This window comes from Battus philenor, unplaced genomic scaffold, assembly GCF_028537555.1.
Source record: "Battus philenor isolate CCGP_79_NKW_IND1 unplaced genomic scaffold, ilBatPhil1.0.hap1 SCAF_11, whole genome shotgun sequence".
NCBI lineage: Eukaryota > Metazoa > Arthropoda > Insecta > Lepidoptera > Papilionidae > Battus > Battus philenor.
Window position 1 is genome coordinate 11421986 of NW_027181673.1, and position 17401 is coordinate 11439386.

The following is a 17401-nucleotide window of genomic DNA, read 5'->3' on the forward strand; positions in this document are numbered from 1 at the left end:
ATGCAAATTATAAATAATTTTTTGTTAATGGGGAAACTAAAATTACGTTGGATATGATCGGCCGCTGAGGCAGTTACAGTACCGTGTTATGTTGTAAAATATATAAAGGATTATTCTGTACAAAGTCTCGTAAAGTCAACATGTTCCTTCCAATTCCTTACTACTCTGACTACAGCTTACAATTTAATAGAATATACTTTAGTAATATTAATTATTATGTTACGCAGTAATAACATTTGCATAAACTTTCATGAAGTAGAAAATTCTGGAAATTGACCAAATAATTATATTTTTGAAACAATTTATGTCTTGTAATGTTTAGTTTTATTTACGTCACTGATTGTTCTGTATATTTCAGGCGCATAAAACTAGAAAGTTTTTTGATAAATTACCGGCGTCAGAGGGCGGTGGTTACGTACTGAAAAAAGTTAATGGAAAAGATGGCAGGTCAGTTCTAATAAGTTGTTACGATATAATGAACCTCTTTTAAATGTATGCACGCAATAAATCATTTTTGAAAGTATGTGTTCGTAGGAACTAAGATTTAAGTATATCTTTGGGTTAAGTACATTTTTGGGGCTACGATATTTTACTATATGACGATATATACTATTTTACATATGTACAAGTTGACTTGGATTGATACTTTGGAGTTCAATGGTTGTGGTGGAGGTCTCTACGTCATCTGAATATGTCGCCTTCAAGTTGTCATGTATTGATCATAATGAAGTACACTTTGATAAACTATCAATTATTTAATGAAATAAATGATTGGATATAAGACAATTATAACAGTGGAAAAAAGTTAGAATATAAAAATATTTTAACGTTTAAGTAGCTGTAAAAGCTTTGAAGTTTTTTTTATGGCAAATGAGTTATATATATATATATATATATTCAATCCTTTAACTTATCACGTATATATAGATTTTGCAGTTCCGCATTATAGCATCCTGCAGTACTTATGAAAGATTACGGTCATTCCATTGATATCATAGCATACAAATAGTAGGAAAGATATTTGCTGAAAAATGAGATGTACATTAACCACTTTTAAGCTTTTACTACTTATTTCCATTTATAGTGTATAACGCAAAGAATAACGGTTGCAAGTTTTACTAATACATGGTGTTGTTGTTTGCAGCGGGTATAGGAAATATCGCGCACCAGGCACGCGGCAGTTGCACGACATACTGGGCGTAGAGGGCGGTGGTCCAGCCGCTAGGCGTCGCGGCGAGCCCGGGCACTCCGTCTCCGACTACCTCAAATTCAAGGTGCGCAGATGTCGATGTTGATTCGATTCATATTACATCTGTCCGTAACAACACAGTTCTTTGGACTTTCCCATAGTTAATGTACAGTGTACAAACTCAAAGCTAAATGTCTCGATATCATACACACATGTAAAGGCTTGCTTGTTAACTAGATTATAGTGAAAAGAAAATATATCTTAGAATTCATGTTAAATTATATGTTATTGATGTAATGAATGGCTTTGCCTGATGTGGGAACCCTTGGGAACTTTTATATTTGTAACAATCTTTAATTGTAATAATGGTCTTTTAATTAATTGCACAAATTCTTCATTAATCGTGTTAACAAATTGTGATGACGTAGAACGCGCATATTGTTATAAGACAGCGATGTTCTGTTGCAGGATCTTATCCTCCGTATGCTGGAGTACGATCCGAAGCAACGCGTGACGCCTTACTACGCGCTGCAACACAACTTTTTCAAGCGCACCGCGGACGAGTCCACCAACACGCAGCAGGCGCAATCGCACCACCAACACGGTATGTATGGTACACTACACACGCCAGCAGAGCCTTATAAATCAAACTGTTACACTATATTTGCCAGACAGAGTACGTACTTCCGGAGCAAGTAAAAATAAATTATTAGGTAATGATAAGGAGTCAGGGATGCCTTCAGAAATATCTATCGTTTGCGGACGTGTTCTTTTGCTCATGTTGAAAATAAAAAAACCTTAAACATGAGTATTTAATAAAAAAATGTTTTTTTGTACCTTTTACGACTTTGCGTATTATGTATTTATATATTTCAACTTAATGCTATTTTACCTTTAATTTGATATATTATTGCATTAATTGTTATTTAATTTGTGACTTGGTTTAATTTGAAGTATATCTCTAAAAACCAAACGCAAAGATATAAGATAAAAATGCAAAGATTTTAGAGCCCATTTTGTCAACTAAGATGTTAATCAAAAGATAAATTATCTCTTAGCACACCTTTTAAAAAAAGCTACATGTTAAAGCATCTTTTCATTACTTGATAACTATTGACATCCTCTGTGAATAATATTTGCTTATAAAAGTGCAGTCGAAGTAGCGTCAAATTTTCTCTGTCTAGCTAATATAGTATATTTAATATAACTCACATACACAAAAATAAAAACAATATATTACAATCATTGAGCTGTATAATTCTTATTGTTTATAGTCAATAATAATAATTTACCTATAAGCATAAATACACAAAATTAATCGAGCATAATTCAGTTTCAAGTGAACCATTGTAGTTATTTAATTACATACAGCCTTTAAATATGAAAATAAAGTTATGATATGGTGTGGGGATAGATACTTACAGTACTAAAACAAATCTTGCCAATAATTACTCATAGATTTCCTCTATAACATATAAATGTTCATTATAATTTTCACTAAAGATTCTTAGCAAGATATCATAATAAATTGGTGTCTGTTGACGTTGTGGCCCATCTGTCGTTTTCATTTCGAGCTTGGTGTCATGATCTCTGCTAACACATGCTTTCATCATTTTCATATCAATTACTTGATGTGTACGGGAACACTTTACTTTCAGTTTAATTTATTATTATCTAATGAAACGGTTCTGTTCAAAACATTATCATACTACCTTCATAAGCAGAAAAGCTGTTAACTTTTAAAAAGTGTTCTCGTTGAGGGAGTTGATAAAATGTATGTTTACATTGTTATGTTATATATATGCATACATTTTGACAATTATTATGGAATGGAAGAAAAGGCGTCATATTTGACACAATTACATTAGTTTTCATATTTTTGAAATATTAGGATAAGAATGAGGTATTCTTAATAAACCAAATGCCATTTCTTCCATAATCGGCTCGAGATGTCATTTAACCATTCAATGTTCCTATACTCGTGAAACTGCTGTGGCGAAATATGGTAAACATTCAGAATCCGGGTAACACTCAAGACCAGTATAGTCTTGAGTTGAAAAATATATTTTTATGTTCGTGTTGATAATGGCGATGTTCCCGTGGCAGATGGCCCGTCGGACCCGCGATGACTAGAGCGGTCCGGCGGCGCGACCGCGCGACACTAGCGCCGCCAACTAGTGCCTAACCATTACCTGCCAGGTCTGCCGTCTATTAATGTCCGAATGTTTTTAACCCCATCCTTGTCGAATTTACACAATTTCATTGCTTAAAAGTTTATTGCAAACAATAAAATATACTTACCCGAATCTCTTTATGGTCTAAAATAATTTGGCGCCTATTTATAATTTATACACAGGACTTTTGTCTCATTGCTTTGGGGTTCACTAATTCTCACAAGTGAGCCCTTAATTTTTGGTAGCCCTTACTCGCCCCTTCGCACTACTATATTTGGAGAAAAAAAAATTTTTTTTTTTTGTTATTCAAAAATGTTTTGGTATATAAATATTTCGTATTATGACCTGTTTAAGAAATACTTTTTTAGGAAAATTAAGAAACACTATTTTGTTTTCAATTTATTGGGTTTTTCGGTATCATTTCTTCAATATTTTCTTTGGGTCGTCCCATCTCAATAAAACCCTAGTTATACATGATTGCAAATAAACTTTCAAACAATGATTAAATAGTATACTTAGCCAACATATTATGTTGAACTACAGATTTTATTGCTAGTATTGTAGTTGGGCTATTGTGCTCTGTATATCAGATACATTTTTGTTATCTATTTAGTGAACTAAGGTTAAAAATACATATATCTCTATTTTACAAATATTTACAGTTTGAGGTAAATATGTTGGCTATAGCTGCATCAGTGACCCAAATTAGTTAACCGTCTGCATTACATTGCATGTCTTTATCGTTTTCACTTGCATGGCTTTATTGTGTGTTCCAATCTGCTGTTACATTCATGTAATTATTAAAATTGTAATTATTATTATAAAAATTAAACATGAATTGTAGTTGCAGTTACTTTTAGTTATATGAAATAACATTAGACGTTATTAGTGATTTTTTGTTAGGATACACACGTCACACCAAAATTAGCATCCTTTTAGATGATTTAAAGATATGTACTAATTAAAAAATGAACTAACAGTAATGTATATCCCATAGATTTGTTATAACTAGTGTAAACCCTTAAACTTAGGAGTACCCATATAAACTTTGGAGACGCTTTTGATTGCTCTTTTGCTGTAATAATTTAGTGAGGGAAAAAAGCAATCAAACTCCTTTTGTTTAAGAAGCTTAATTGAATGACGATGTTCATATTTTGTGATAATTCTATTAATATTAAACTAAAAATAATTATAAATTAATTGAATTCAAAATTGATTTGCATAATGGCTGACTCTCGTCATTTTAGTCCTCACTTTATTACAGCAGTGTCGTCATTTAACTAAGCAAAATATTTTTGACAAGCAGAGTTTGTCGTGTTACACGTAGATTATCTATTTGTGAAAAATTTCGAAATGAATAATAAATAAGACCTCTTCATCATTTAAGTATCCATAATTTAAATAAAGAGCTTTTTTTACATGCAATAAAATTAGTATGATTCTACGTGTCACAGCCACAAATTATAATAAATAGTTACTTATTTATAAAATCCGTATTTTACTGATTTTATAGATAAGTATTTTTTTAATGTTTAAAAGTGATATGACTTTGGCAGTGGGCGGCGCTCGTCTATGGGGCCCGGCGGAACGTATGGAGGTGGAGAGCGTGCGTCGCGACGACGACATGCTGCAGCCCGTGTGCCAGCTGCAACACAGTCCTGTCGCGATACACTAGCGCGAGTCACACGCCCGCACTCGTCCGCACAGGGGCGACGCCATTAAGCGCGCCTCTAGAAAGCGCAGGCGGACGAGGAAGCGGGCGCGCTAACGCTCGCACTCGCACCCCACCCCAAGCGGCAGTGACAGCGGCAGCGGCCGAGTTGCACCCTGTCGCCTCTTGCACAGATCCAAGCGGGCACGACACTAGCTATAAGTGAACACTCTGCTAACGAGTGTACAGGGCGTTCCAAATGAGAGCGGGTGCGCAAGTACCACGTACACATGCAGAATCCGCTGGATTAATTCGCAGCTGGCCGCAGGAACGAGCTAACATATCGTGCACCGTGAGCGGCCAGCAGGTGGGCTAATGAGGCGAACGTCGCACGCGGTCACACCCTCAGTGGTACGACGGAAAGCGCGAATGTGGGCACGTTGATTATTGATTCAATCTGCCTGCGCCTGTATACATACAATAAAGAGCTTCAACGCATTTCGCACTCGCGCATCCTCGTATTCCGAGAGTGAAATAAAAAAGCTGATTAACGTTTACCATAACTTTTAAATGGATAAAGAATCCAATATAAACATTGGTTAATATACATTGGCTGAATTATAAAAGTCACTATAAAATATGTGCTCTTTGACCCAAAGCGAACTTTAAACGGTCCACGTGATCAGTTCACTGACCAGATGCTCACAGTCGCAACGTACGATGAGGATGCGGACTTGTGCAAGTTACCCGCTCACATTGGCGCGCCTGGAGTGTGAATGATGTAAGGAAGCGGACAACTAGGAGAGCGCAACTCCCTCGCAAGCTTGGACGGGAAGCGGTGATACTCCCAAATAGATTAGAAGAAGGGTAGGTAAGAAACTCTTGACTCTGACATTCGTCAGTACGACGAGCAGTGTTTGATGTGAGGACATATTTAGTGGAACTTGCGCGTTAGAGACGGTGTTGTGAGTGCGGGAGAAATAGATGGAGTGCGGTGGTCCTCTATTTTAGATAAAGTGGGGTCGAAGTGGTTCTGTACTCTGCCGAGTGTTTAGTTTAATTTGGAGGAACTATGAGAGTGGCGGGTTATAGTGCGTTATGATGCGGGTACGCTAGCGGAAACTGGCTTTAGATTAATTCATTGCTCCATAATCGAAGACGATAGACATAATTACGCTCTAGTATTTTGTAAGCCAAAAGCGAACGCGCGTGACGGTTGGTTTAGATTAAGTAAAGTTAAATCACTCTATATTTAGAGGAGGGCAGGAGGGCAGGAGGCCGTAGTGAGTAATTATAGAGAAATCGGAACGACTCGGCTTTTGGAACTAGCTCGCCCGGCTACGACGGCGGGACTTGGACTGAATCCATATTTATAATTCTATATTTTTATTTAACGCGATAAGTCTGACTGTAAAGAGAACATTATGGTGACGATTTGTTACTCTGTAACATGTATTGTATTATTTCTTACTCGCTTACTTAGAAAGGGTTCCGCGGTCCCGACGGCCCCGTCCGCCGCACACGGACGCATCGAGGGCATGAAAGCTAGGTTTTTTTATTGTTACGCAATGCATATCAAGGACGCAATATGGTAGAAAATAAATATTGTATATAAAACTTAGAAACCCGAGTTATAATGGATACAGACTGCAAATAAAAACTGGATAATCTATAGTTTAGTTATGGTCTATGCTAGTTAAGCTTTCGTTCAGTTATTATCGCAAGCTTTATATTTTTAAAAGTGTCGGCAACTGATGACTGAAGAATTAAAGGGCCAATTCAGAATTCGTTTTTACCGAATGCGACTGGAGAGAAAAATAGATTTGATAAATGAATATTTTTTGATTGCACAAATCGTTTCCATTTCGATATAAAGACGTGTAAAATTATTTGAAACGTTGCCCTCGCATTTCAGAGTTGTTGTATATTGTAAATGGTTTAGTTCAATCTCGAATGCATGAAGTTTGAGGTGGTGCACGACACAAGGGTACTGTGTTGACGCATATAGGTTATTTTTGAACCATTGGAATATTCAAACGACGTGTAAAACTGAGAATAGTGTTAGGTAATTCTATTAAAAAATAATAAAACACAAAATGTACTTGTAGGTTACGGGAATGTTGAATCATATATAAACAATTTGGGTATTTCAGATAGGAGTTAATAAATTGAATTACTGACTTGTTCAACCTTTTTGGATTTGAATCTACAATAGACTAACCTCATCGCAACAGACTGGTCGTAACTTTGTAAAGGAAATATTTTGTACAGCATACACTGAATCACTGCCTTATTGTGCCGGAATTTTATATGGGTGAGGCACCCGGCCGTCCCGCGACTGCCTGCGTCTGCACCGGGGCGCTTATATGTATGTCGGACTCCATTGAAACGCCATTTTTTGTTAACTATATTTGTGGATTAAAATATTTTTTTAAAAATATACGTACTCATTTAATCGGGACATCTCCCGGGGCCGAGTGCCGAGCGGTCGCGGGCGTGGCGTGCCGAGTTTAACGGCTGTATCGTGCGCCGACTGCGTACAGAGCTAAGTTTCATTTTTTCGTTAATCGACTGAGGTTTCGTGGCCGCAATAGAGCCGTTAAACCGATGACATTGCAACCGTGAGCAGATTCTTTTCTTTCTGCAGAACGTTGCCGTGTTTTGTTTTGTAAGCCCCCTCCCGGTTATGATTTTGGATTCCCACGCACTGGAAGGGTGTACTTGTTTTCGCACATGAAGCATCAAAGTATTTGTTGGGCCCTCGTTGATTTACCTGCGCGCTGCGACCGTCCCTCCCGGCGGTGTACACGTATAAGTTTTGTTCTGTGTAGATTTGAATCTATTTCTGATCCCCCGACGTTTCGCGGAATATACATTTTTCGAGTGTCTGTATAATATTGACCGTAATACTTTTTTGCTTCATGGTTGTAGGATTGTTAGGAATATAAGAAATAGGTATGGGAAACGGATTGTCATGATAAAATAGGGTGATAAATTGTATCGCGGGCAGGTTTCCGAATATAATTTATGTATAACTGTATTTATTTTTATTGTAATAGTCGATATATGAATACTGTAAACTTAAAGCTCCTTTAAAAGCGCGGGGTACGACGGAACATGTGTTGCTTGATGCGATTATTTTACACATAAGCATAATTGTATAATCGATTAGTTTTACCGCTCGCACCTCGCATGGGCCCACCTTCCGCTACGAATCGACCGCGGCACTTTTACTTTGGAATACCGAGACGTCGCCGAGACGACACCGAGACGACGCCGCCGGAGCGCGCGCCGGTGCGGGGCGAGCGACTCTTAAGCAATGACAGGGAAATCTGCCGTTTACACGTTTTATAAAACAAACTAGTCTGGTCGTCGTGTGGCGACACGCGGACGACACGAGGAACACCAACCTATTTGAATAGTTCTAACTGAATCCATTAATCACGGATGGCCCCTAGATGTTTGCGCTTGAGTATGTAATATACTTAACTATTTATTTATACTGTGACAGGCGTGGATAGCGTGGATTGTGTGGGATGTGTGATGACGCGTGAGGGTGAGCGAGAACTAAATGTTTATTTCCTATCGGATTGTCGGTTCGTGGGCACTGTAACAATAAAAGGATAGAGCTTTATGTCACTAAGTTTTGTATTTTAAATCAATAAACGATAGCAATGAAACTTGTATTTTTTTATAACCTCATAACCAAATTCAAAAACACGGCCGTTTTGTACGAGAGGATTTATACTAAACGCTCGCAGCGGTGCCGGGAAAAATGTATCCTGAAGAATCTTGCAATGGTAAGTAAACTGAATCGATGATGGTACTATGATAATTGTGCATAAAATGATTTAAAATATTGAATACAGTCACAACGGATTGATTTCCGCAACTAAACGACATTGTGCTCATTTTATGCTAGCATTATCTTTAATGTAACCAACCCAAAGCCACGGGGAATCCCCGCAAAATTGATGTGTTCGACAACCTGATGGACCATGGTGGGTAGCTCTGTAAGATGCCAACCCAGTACACTGGAGTAAGTAGGTTAGTCTTCTCCCTTTCTGATCATGCCATGCCACAGGACTATCTGTAAAGCCTTAAAGTAAACAAGTGTCTGTTAAAAAGACTGACGCCAGTTAAGACTTCTCTCACCAAACGCAGTCGGCATCTGCCGGAGCAGGGTTTTGAAGAACCGGTAGCTTATGGTAGTCATTGCCTCTATAAATGGCATTCCTCATAGTTTGTCAATTGTAAAATGTTGACTTCTAGTACACTCGGACATGAAAAATCTGGCTTTAGCGATTGGTAGTGGCATGATGGGCTCCGGGCCCAAAACAACTATGCTGAAGCCTGTACATGCCAATTAATATGCAATATCGTAATCAGACAAGTTTAATTCCGACGAGCGCAAAACTTGGCAACTTGAGTAACAACAAAAATGTTGGGCGCATACTTTAATAGAAATATGTATTAAGTAGTTGATAACTAGAATAATACAAGAAAATATTTGTAAATGTTGAGCAAAAAAGGCCAGTATGCAAAGTAGTTTTGATTACTGCAATATATTATGACCATAAAATTTATTAATGCAATTACAAAAATTTACCGTGGACTTGTATTTTAACTATAAACATTACCAGGTTTGTAAAAAATACCTTGCAAAACTGCTTTAGTTTGTCTTTTAAACAAATAAATAGTTAATTATTGTCTTGTCATTCCGCTTTACAATAAGCTAATAAATATAAAAAGTGATTGGAAATACGTAGTCAAAAACTTTTAAAGGTATATAAAAGATATAACCGAGGTGTATACTTTATAAAATCTACAGTGCAAAGTAATCCTTAACACACATTTTTTTACTTTTTTTTTAAATCTAGGCAATAGCAACTTTTTGCACGTTATCAGTGTACCGGTCCTGTCTTCTAGCCTGACCAAGGTGAGGAAGAAGTATAAAAGAAACGGAGAACTGAAAAAAACATTTTTATTATAAAGATAGTGGGCAGAAGGCCTGGTCTGATTTTACACCGCAGGTCGGTACTCTCCTGATGGTGGTGGTAAGCAGCCGCACGACCTCCCAGGACTGGTCAGGCGGCAGCAGGTCGAAACGAGGAGCGCCGGTAGTAGATAGGATGTGTTCGTACCGGCGCGAGGTACGAATAGATTCAACCTTAATGACCGAAGGTTATTTTAATAATAAAACTCACACCTGTGAATAGATGTCACAGTTATAAAATACATACATAAATATATGTACTATTTGCTCCGTTGACAGTAAACCCCGGGATGGCTTACGATGAAGGAAAGGAAGAAGCTGAAAGCAGTTGATGTGATTGTTTACTGTCAGAACGGAGTTACAAAGATGATGATGTACCGTGCCCAAAAACTGTTCAAATATTCTTTACTGTATTAAAAATTATGTGACATATCTTGTTCATATTTTTTTTATTAAAATTTTAATTTAGACATATGGAACGCAGCGTTACATCAGGCATCCTGTTATAAAAGCGTATTCATTGCTCATAACATAATCGTATTTACTCTCTCGATGAAGTCGAGTCCTTAGGTAAACAAGATTTATTTTTGTTAATGGTGGTTACAATGTTTATACAACACGTTCTAAGAATATGGATAATATTTTTATAGACATATATATATATATATATATGTTATAAATATATGCAGTTCCGTGAATGATCCTAAGCCCCGGTGCCTTGCCCTGAATGACGTTCGTTTCAAAGCGCGCGAAAAAAAGTAGCCTACGCAAGCCCGTGCTCCTCGCATGCTAACCTACGCGTTATTCACGGACTCCAGGTCGTACAGAACTGGTTCATGCTTAGGGCCATGGCTTTTTTTGTGGCCGCTATTGGGAGCCTATTTAGGTCAGGAACTTTTGTTTTGATAATGTTTTCACTCAATATTTTTATTTTCGCGCTTTTCTTCTATGCATCTTAAGATTCATAGAAGTAACTAAATTTCATTCTTTTCCTTACTTTTCACATTCACATTTCATCTGTCTTACCCTTTCATCCATCACTTCACTTCTAAGTTTTTACGATTTTGATTTTATTTTACATGTGTTTATTTTATGTACATATTATTATTGCTTACATCTATTTTTATTTTATTTACAGTTTTCATCTATTTAAATTTTTATTATTTGTACAGCGATTCTCTTACACAATTTAGGGAACTCAGGACGTGTCTCGTCGTCCTTGATAAGCGATGCCATTGAGTCCTCGGTAGGGCCATGGTTGCGCCGTGGCACGTACATAATGAAATCTGCATGTCGATCAGGAAATGCCTATGATAGTCCAGTTCTTAAAACAGGTGTCGATTAATTACTTTTACTCTGCCGCTCAGCACAATCTCACTAATTGTAGATGCCGCCTGTAATACAATGACATTTAGCCGGACCGTTCTGAAACCAAGACATGTACTCGAGTTTCCAGATGATGTTATGACTATAAAACGTACCTACGTTTATGAATTTATTTTTACATTTTTATGGTAGTTAGCAAATTTTGAAAATGCAAACATATTCGTAATAAGTTGCCCATGCACTATTAATGCACTTCGTTAAGTTTAAAAACTAGTTGAAGAATACTTTCTAATATGTTTAATTTTCATAAAGTTCTTACACCAAGTTTGATATGTAAGTCATTGAGTTACACATACTGCACTATTTTAAGTGCCTTGTAGCTAAGTACCGCTGGGGCAGCGATAATTTTGGTTTAATTCACAGATAATTGTGTATAGAAAAATACGGTGACACTTTTTCAGCGAACAATTTATTAGCAACAATAACTATATTTTACCTTTAAAACACAAAGAAATTGTGGTTTACTTTTTACTAAACGTTTTCTTACAAAATATTCATGGCAATCATTTTAGTTTTTGTTCTTTGATGTTATCTGTAGTATTTAATGCATTTAATTAATGGGAAGTATTTAAGGATGTTTGTGGCAACGGTATTTTGTACTTATTTCGAAACCTTATTTAATGCCGTATTTTGAGACCTAATCTTATGCACGACTTGTTTTCTGCTTTGATAGATGATCGTGCTCTGTTGTTCTTAGTTCTCTGTTTAGAAAAAAAATATTCTTTTTAGGAGTATTTTTGCAATAATTAAACAATTTGAGGATTTGTGAGGATTATGTATTTATATATCTGGGGAAATCCTGCATGGTGTACTCCTCCCCTGCGGTTGCGACGAAAGGGTATGCCGGACTCTCATAGGCTAATAAAACACCACAATCTTCTACGCTTTTTGTTGAAATTACAGGAACGCCTTCACATACTGCCGTAGTTTCAACGATGGTGGCCTAGTGCTTTAACTCATTAGGATAGAGCTGCCGCCTTCCACCAGTTACCATAAACATGCGACATTTAGCTGGCGTACCACAGTAAGGCTAGGGCATACTTGCGGCAGATGAACTCGAATCCGTCGCCAAGGCCTTGTTGTGAAGATTGGAGAAAAGCGCAGTATAACAACTCCGAAGTTCAGGCTTTTGGCAGCGGATGAGGAGTTCAGATGTTCTTTTTCTTACTCTCTTCGCAGCATTGTTCTATAACAACATTTTTTAGTACAAGTTTATATATTACAAGCACCTCATGACCGCTCGATTGTACCAACGACCTAACAAAGCCGGGCCCCGAGAGGTCTTTTTCAACAATGCTGGTTAGTTCTCAGCGTAACTCGACTTAAGGTGTATACTCCGCGAGCGTGTGCTAAGCCGTATTCTCTTCGGTACCACAAAGGTGGCACATGGTTGAGTGTTCTCTTCCTATGCAGTATTTGAAAAGCATCTATCCCCTGAAAGCTCCTGCACCCGCCTGTTAATTAGGTACAGTTTGGTTCCCTGTTCTTCAGATGGATACAAAAGATTGTTGTGTGAAGTGAACTGCGTATTTATTCCATTTGGAACGCCATTAAGGCAGGTGGTTATCAATATAACATTTATTAGGTTTGGCATGACGCGTGTATATATTAATAAGAATTTTGTACAAGTTCGTCCGTATTCATAAAATTTTACTAATGTAGTACGTTACATACTTTATAATTATCACGTATTTTTCTTCATCGTAGAGAACAAGAGAGTTTACCAGCTCCGTCTTAAATTTCATATTCACCCTTTCTGTCGTTTGCTTAGATCCTTTATAAATTTTATCTTTTAATTATTTTTAAACAAATTACTCAGATCTCCGTGCAGGAAATACTAAATAAAAAAAAACACGTTACAAAGCACATATTAGCGAGACGATATTTCATATCTTGCATTATAAAAAAAAAAAACAAAAAGTGTAATTTACATTACAGATTGTTTATAAACGAAGTGCATAATTGTTCAAAAACTTAGAATAATAATTATAATAAATATATAGTGTAAGAAATATAATTATATACTGTAAAGAGTAATAATTCTCATTATTTTAACACTGGTGATATCGCTCCGATAGCCGTGATCGTCTAGTGGTTAGGACCCTACGTTGTGGCCGTAGTAACCCAGGTTCGAATCCTGGTCACGGCAGTGCAAAGCACTGTTACGGCGGAGTATTTCTTTTTGATTGTTATTTTTAATTATATATTTATTTCAAAATAAATCGATACATTTTTTTAATTTGATTTCTACAACAAATATACTCCAAAATTATAAGCATACACTAATATCACATCAGTAAAGTAGTTTGTTTTCAGTATCACGGAATATTTTATAAATAAGTAATTTTAATAATAATAACAGTGAAGAAATAAGCGTTTATTTCTTTACTTAACACTTCAAGAGTTTTGAAAAGTTTATAATTTCTATTTAAATATATATAATAAGAGTTTGATAAATTTATAGCTAATACCTTAATTTAAATAAAAAGAAGTTTCCACTTTTCTGAATGGATATTTCGCTTTAAATGAAGTGTACAGAATCGCCATCTCTTGAAGCATGCAATGTATTATCAAAAAATTCATGAGTTATACGTAAAATGCACGAGGTCGATGTTGAAAAATTGACATTGGAGTGCGTGTAGATGGCGCTACGGGTATTTGTTTTGATTCAACCACGCACCGCAGCTGTTCGCTATCATAGAAATCTGTGAGAGAAAAGGAGTGGTGATTAGGCCGTCTTTGCCGAAAATTTACTGTTTTTAAATGGTTCATGGCCATATTTAGGTTTGTGCTTGTTATATATTGCGGACTAAGTCATTTGGCAGGTGTACTATTGTTTACAGTGTCTAAAAATAAGAATTAACAGTGTAATTAACGAAGTTAACGTTGAATATGACGTTTATTACAGTGTTTGCGCGTGTGAGAGTGTGTATCCGTAGCGTAGGTATCGCGGTTGACTGCCGAAGTGCGTCTCGTAACGGGTTGCTCTGTGAGAATAGTCTTTTTGGTGAGTTACACATTGTTTTGATGCGTCTCCTAACCTCTGACCGACGCGATCATGCCTGCAGTACCTTACTATACATTCATAGATACATTGTGACCTCGATGTTTAATGTACGCTCGTATTTCCTTTTGAAAGGCGAATACTGTAATTAAACAATTGGCTAAATGTCGGCTTACTTTAATCATTTCTTAACTGAATAGTTACTTTAATTTAAAATACAAAAAGTCGATTATTATTATAATTTAAAACTTTATAATAATTTTAAACATTTATGCCTTTTTGCGTATGAAATATATAATTTAACATGAATTAAAATTTGATACGTGTGTATATACAAATACATATTGGTGTTTTTTTATAAGTTTTAACTGCCAAATTTTAGTTATTCGTACACATTAGTCGATTATAACGTATGAAAAATTTAAATGCAAAAGCCTAGGTGCATAATATAAACTATTTATAATATTTATGACAGATTACACTATTACGATGCTCATTATATATTCATTGAGTCATTTCTATTTTTATTTAAGAATTAATTTCTGAATGACGAAGACATCTTTTATGTAGTTTTTTGTAATACGTACGTGTTTTACTTGTTAGTTATAGTATTCCCAGGCCTATCGAGTGTCTTAAAGAACGTGGAAATCAAAATTGTTATGATCTTAAACAGATTTAGCAGATATTGAAATTATTAACTCAGAAATTCTTTCTTTTATTCAGAATATCTGTCTCTACCTCAAGGTTTGATACCCCTGTGCTCGTTTAAATAATAGACAGTTTTAAGTGATCTCATACCAGAGTAAGTATACCCTGATAAAAATTATCATTTATTTTAAAAATAATATAAAAAGTAAGTCTGAAGTCTCTCTTTTCTTCTAATTTCTTCGATTCTAATTGGTCGTATAGAAAATCTTTTGGGAGTTCTATGTCCAGATATGGACAACCTATAACAGAAGTGATGGTGGTGAATTTTCTCATTCTCATGTATTGAATTATTGCGGGAGCTAGTAAGCTAAAAACGAGCCTTAAAGTCGGTTATGAAATAAAAATTACTGCGTATTACAAACATTTTCTTTTTTAAAACAAGTATGAAATGATCAAAATGGTTATTTAAGAAATTCATAAATATAAGTTTCAAAAATGGATAAAATCAATGTACGTTTCATACGTTGCGAATAGGAATCTCAGAAAATGTTTAAGAACTGTTCGCCGAGTGATCAGATATAAGTGATTTGTTCAAAACAATGCTTCTCACAAAGTCCATTGTTCGCTACGAAGCGACGGAGCCCCTCTAGCTAATTACTCTACCAAAAGAAAACAAAATGTCCGCTGTTTACGCTAACAGGTGCTTGTTATTTTGCCAAAGCTTTACTCAAATAATGTATGAACGTTAATGTAATTAAAACCTTCATAAACTTAATGAGTTGGTTTCAGAAAAGGTGCTTTTACAAAAAATATATTATTAGCCTATGAAATGGGATATTTTTCTCAGACCAGTCATTTAGAATTATATTAGCATAATGCAAATGTTTGAGGGAGCGGAGACAACCTACGATGGCGAGATATTTACCGGTTCAGTTTTAATAATTATTCAGTATCTTGCTGTGCGTACCCGGCCCAGAAGATAGAGCTGACTTCGTGTTTTATATTCTAAGGTATCAAACTTGTACGTTTTAATTAATTCGAAATATATAAAACCTCCGCGTGCCTGAAATAAGTGATACTCATTATTTGTTCTGACAACGCTGTCAACTAAATTGTTTACTTTTTTAAACAACAATTTTAACAATTCAATAAAATTTCACGTTTCCACAATTGCTGCTAAAATAATTATAACGTTATTAAAAAATTTAAATAGAATAAAGTTCAAAATGTTTTCGAAAAAATCATCTCCGAGACAAGACATTCGGCCCGACAGTTACATGCCCAAACCGGAAAATCTTCCAGACGTTGCACTAGCTGCTATTATGCCTTATAGAAGACAGAAAGACGTTACGGACTTCGCAAATTATGTACTGGATGCATTGGAGCGCAACACCCATTGGTTGAACACTCTGATTGAAAAACAAAATTGTTTTAGGTGCGCTCTTATGACCGGCTCGGGGCCCAATCGTTTTCAAATCCGACAAATAATATATCCGCAACCAGAGACGGAGAGTAGGCTCGAAATAGAATGCAGAGATTCCGAAGACTACGACAAGGTGGCCATCGCGGCACTCCTCAAACTGAGCAGCGCCGACGTTGATCGTATAATAAAATATACGAAAACACGTTTCTTCGAAAACAGCTTGATGAAGGAGGAGCTGTCCAAAGGTAAACTCCTCGGCTTCAGTTACGCACTCCTGCGTCCGCTTTACGAGAACCACTACCGAATAACTGAGAGGTTTCTTACTTCAAATTCCGCTCCATGCAGTTCAACACCGAAAAGGAGACTCATCGATAGACCTATCACACGAAGCCCAAAGAAAGCAAAACAAGTCAATTGATCTTTATAAACAAATCCACCGCTTGTTTTACGCCACAATTAGTGGCTACAATTCAGGTAATAGCAGCAATTGAACTAACAATAATAATTAAATACATTACTTTTGGAATTTAACAAAATAAGATGCGATTTCATTGTATAATAATCATGCCAAGAGCCTACAAGTATTAATCGTGTTGCCGCGAGGTAGTCCCTACTATGACCATAACAATAATAAACCTTTCAGGAAGAGAATAAAAAGAAAAGCCCTTAACTGCTGTTTTTGATGTCAGTATAGCGGCGTCCGAATAATAAAGATGTATATCTTTTAAATCAGGGCGGTCGTGCGTTATAAATTGCCGGAACAAAAACTTATTGCAATGGCACTACCCATTACGTGTTTTCTAGTTCCATCCACATTTTTTTCAGAGCCGGTATTGGAAAACAGCGCAGTTCGCTGAGAACTTTCCGATCTGCTTATCGTTAGGCATAAATCAATTTGAAACGAGGCTCGTAAGTCCGGCCCTGAGCCCT

At 36.3% G+C, this 17401-nt stretch overlaps 2 protein-coding genes and 1 non-coding gene across 6 annotated transcripts in view; all 3 read left to right on the top strand.

Moving 5' to 3' along the window:
- Positions 1-8694, top strand: part of mnb (minibrain) — a 128920-nt gene extending 120226 nt beyond the window's left edge. For 3 of the 4 annotated variants that reach the window (XM_068776180.1, XM_068776182.1, XM_068776181.1), the window contains exons 9-12: positions 359-447; positions 1145-1274; positions 1658-1793; positions 4920-8694. In XM_068776180.1, coding sequence (XP_068632281.1) covers positions 359-447; positions 1145-1274; positions 1658-1793; positions 4920-5038 — 474 coding nt within the window. In that variant the 3' untranslated portion in view covers positions 5039-8694. Of the gene's footprint in view, positions 1-358; positions 448-1144; positions 1275-1657; positions 1794-3295; positions 3389-4919 lie in introns of all 4 variants that reach the window. The other variant, XR_011109094.1, reaches the window with a different exon arrangement.
- A 4779-nt stretch (positions 8695-13473) lies between these two features.
- On the top strand, positions 13474-13545 carry TRNAH-GUG (transfer RNA histidin (anticodon GUG)). Its single transcript has one exon. It is a non-coding gene; the product is annotated as a tRNA-His (tRNA).
- Positions 13546-16271: 2726 nt separating this feature from the next.
- On the top strand, positions 16272-16939 carry LOC137931594 (uncharacterized). Its single transcript, XM_068775040.1, has one exon. It carries the CDS (start codon positions 16275-16277, stop codon positions 16887-16889), a length of 615 nt encoding a protein of 204 aa, XP_068631141.1. The 5' UTR covers positions 16272-16274; the 3' UTR covers positions 16890-16939.
- Positions 16940-17401: the final 462 nt, after the last annotated feature.

What these genes read in the sequence shown, in the direction of transcription:
- LOC137931594 (XM_068775040.1), top strand. Translation starts at nt 16,275, where the DNA reads ATGTTTTCGAAAAAATCATCTCCGAGACAAGACATTCGGCCCGACAGT.